Source organism: Callorhinchus milii, unplaced genomic scaffold, assembly GCF_018977255.1.
Source record: "Callorhinchus milii isolate IMCB2004 unplaced genomic scaffold, IMCB_Cmil_1.0 Scaffold31, whole genome shotgun sequence".
Lineage (NCBI taxonomy): Eukaryota > Metazoa > Chordata > Chondrichthyes > Chimaeriformes > Callorhinchidae > Callorhinchus > Callorhinchus milii.
In genome coordinates, this window is record NW_024704772.1 from 2,983,441 (window position 1) to 2,984,652 (window position 1,212).

Sequence of the window (1,212 nt, forward strand, 5' to 3'; positions counted from 1 at the left end):
GGATGACCTTTGCACTTCCACTGTAAGGGTTAAAGGAAGAATTTTCTTCCTATTTTAATGCTTCTTGAACAACGCTGTGATTGGCGTTCCTATATAGAGAGAGACATAAGCCTGAGGCCTAACCTGAGGCCTAAAGCCTAAGGCCTGATGCCCCTCTCTCTCTCTCTCTCTCTCGTTCTCTCTCAGGCTCACTCCGGCTCCCTCTCCTCGCGCCTAATGGCTACCAATAGTTGTAGCCGCTACCATCTGCCGGGTAATACATCTGGAAGTTGTTGTTGTTGTAGACGGGACCCGATCGTCCGGAGTTAAACCTGGTGGCTGCCATGTTGGTGTCCACGTAACCGTAGGCCGGCTGGAAGAGGCACTGAGGGCCGTCACCGGCCATGGGAGGGGGGTTGTTGCTGCCCCCGCCCGGGGCTAGGGGCTTGGGGGCGTTGCGGGGGGCCGTGTAGGAGTATTCGGGCACAAACGACCAGTAGCCCACCAGAGGGGCATAGGTGGCCCGGATGTAGGTCTGACGGGGGACATATTCCTGGCCCATTTGGCTGTAGTTGTAAGGGTTGGTTTGCCGCACAAAGCAGCTGGGTTGCTGTTGCTGGTAGGCGGTTGGCTGGTGGGCCATGCGGAGGGGCCTAGGCTGGTAGAAAGCCTGGTGCTGGGAGTAGCTGGAGGTTGGGGGAGCGGGTGGGGCAGGGGGCACAGGGGGAGGGTAGTTGATGAGTGGGGGGCGGCTGGGCATGGTCAGGGACCCCCCCAGGAAGCGGTTGGCGTAGAGACCCGCCCCGTACTTGGAGTTGCAGTCATAGGTGGAAGCGGGAAGCAGTAGGCCAGAGGCGGCCATGTTTTTTTCCTGGTAGACGAGCGATCGCTCCATCCCGGAGGCCTCGGCCTCCAGCTGCGAGGAGGAGGAGGAAGAGGAGGAAGAGGAGGAAGAGGAGGAGGAGGAGGAGGAAGAAGAGGAGGAGGAAGAGGAGGAGGGAGGGAAGGCTTCCTTGGTCCGCCCGGCCGCCAGGGGCCCGGGGCCCGAAACATCCTCGTCCGTGCCGGCCTGACGCTCAGGGCTGAGCGACCGAGCCACCCGTTCGCCCTCCGCCACGCTCTCCAAGTCCCTCTTCGTCTCCTCCTCGGCCAGGCCAAAAGCCTGCGGCCCCATTTCCCTCCTAGGCGAGCGGAAGCCGTCCTTGGCTTTGAGGGCCTTCGCCCCGAGCCCTT

General features: G+C 61.6%; 1 protein-coding gene across 1 annotated transcript in view; it reads right to left on the minus strand.

The window, feature by feature from the left end:
• Nucleotides 1–220: 220 nt before the first annotated feature.
• The window catches only part of LOC103173395 (uncharacterized protein C1orf94), a 2,223-nt gene continuing 1,231 nt past the window's right edge, over nucleotides 221–1,212 (minus strand). Inside the window, exons 3-4 of the mRNA XM_042344938.1 lie at nucleotides 1,007–1,212; nucleotides 221–895 (exon numbers count right to left, since the gene is read on the minus strand). The exon at nucleotides 1,007–1,212 is cut by the window's right edge and continues 316 nt beyond it. Of these exons, the coding sequence (XP_042200872.1) occupies nucleotides 221–895; nucleotides 1,007–1,212 (881 nt within the window). The remainder of the gene's footprint in view (nucleotides 896–1,006) is intronic.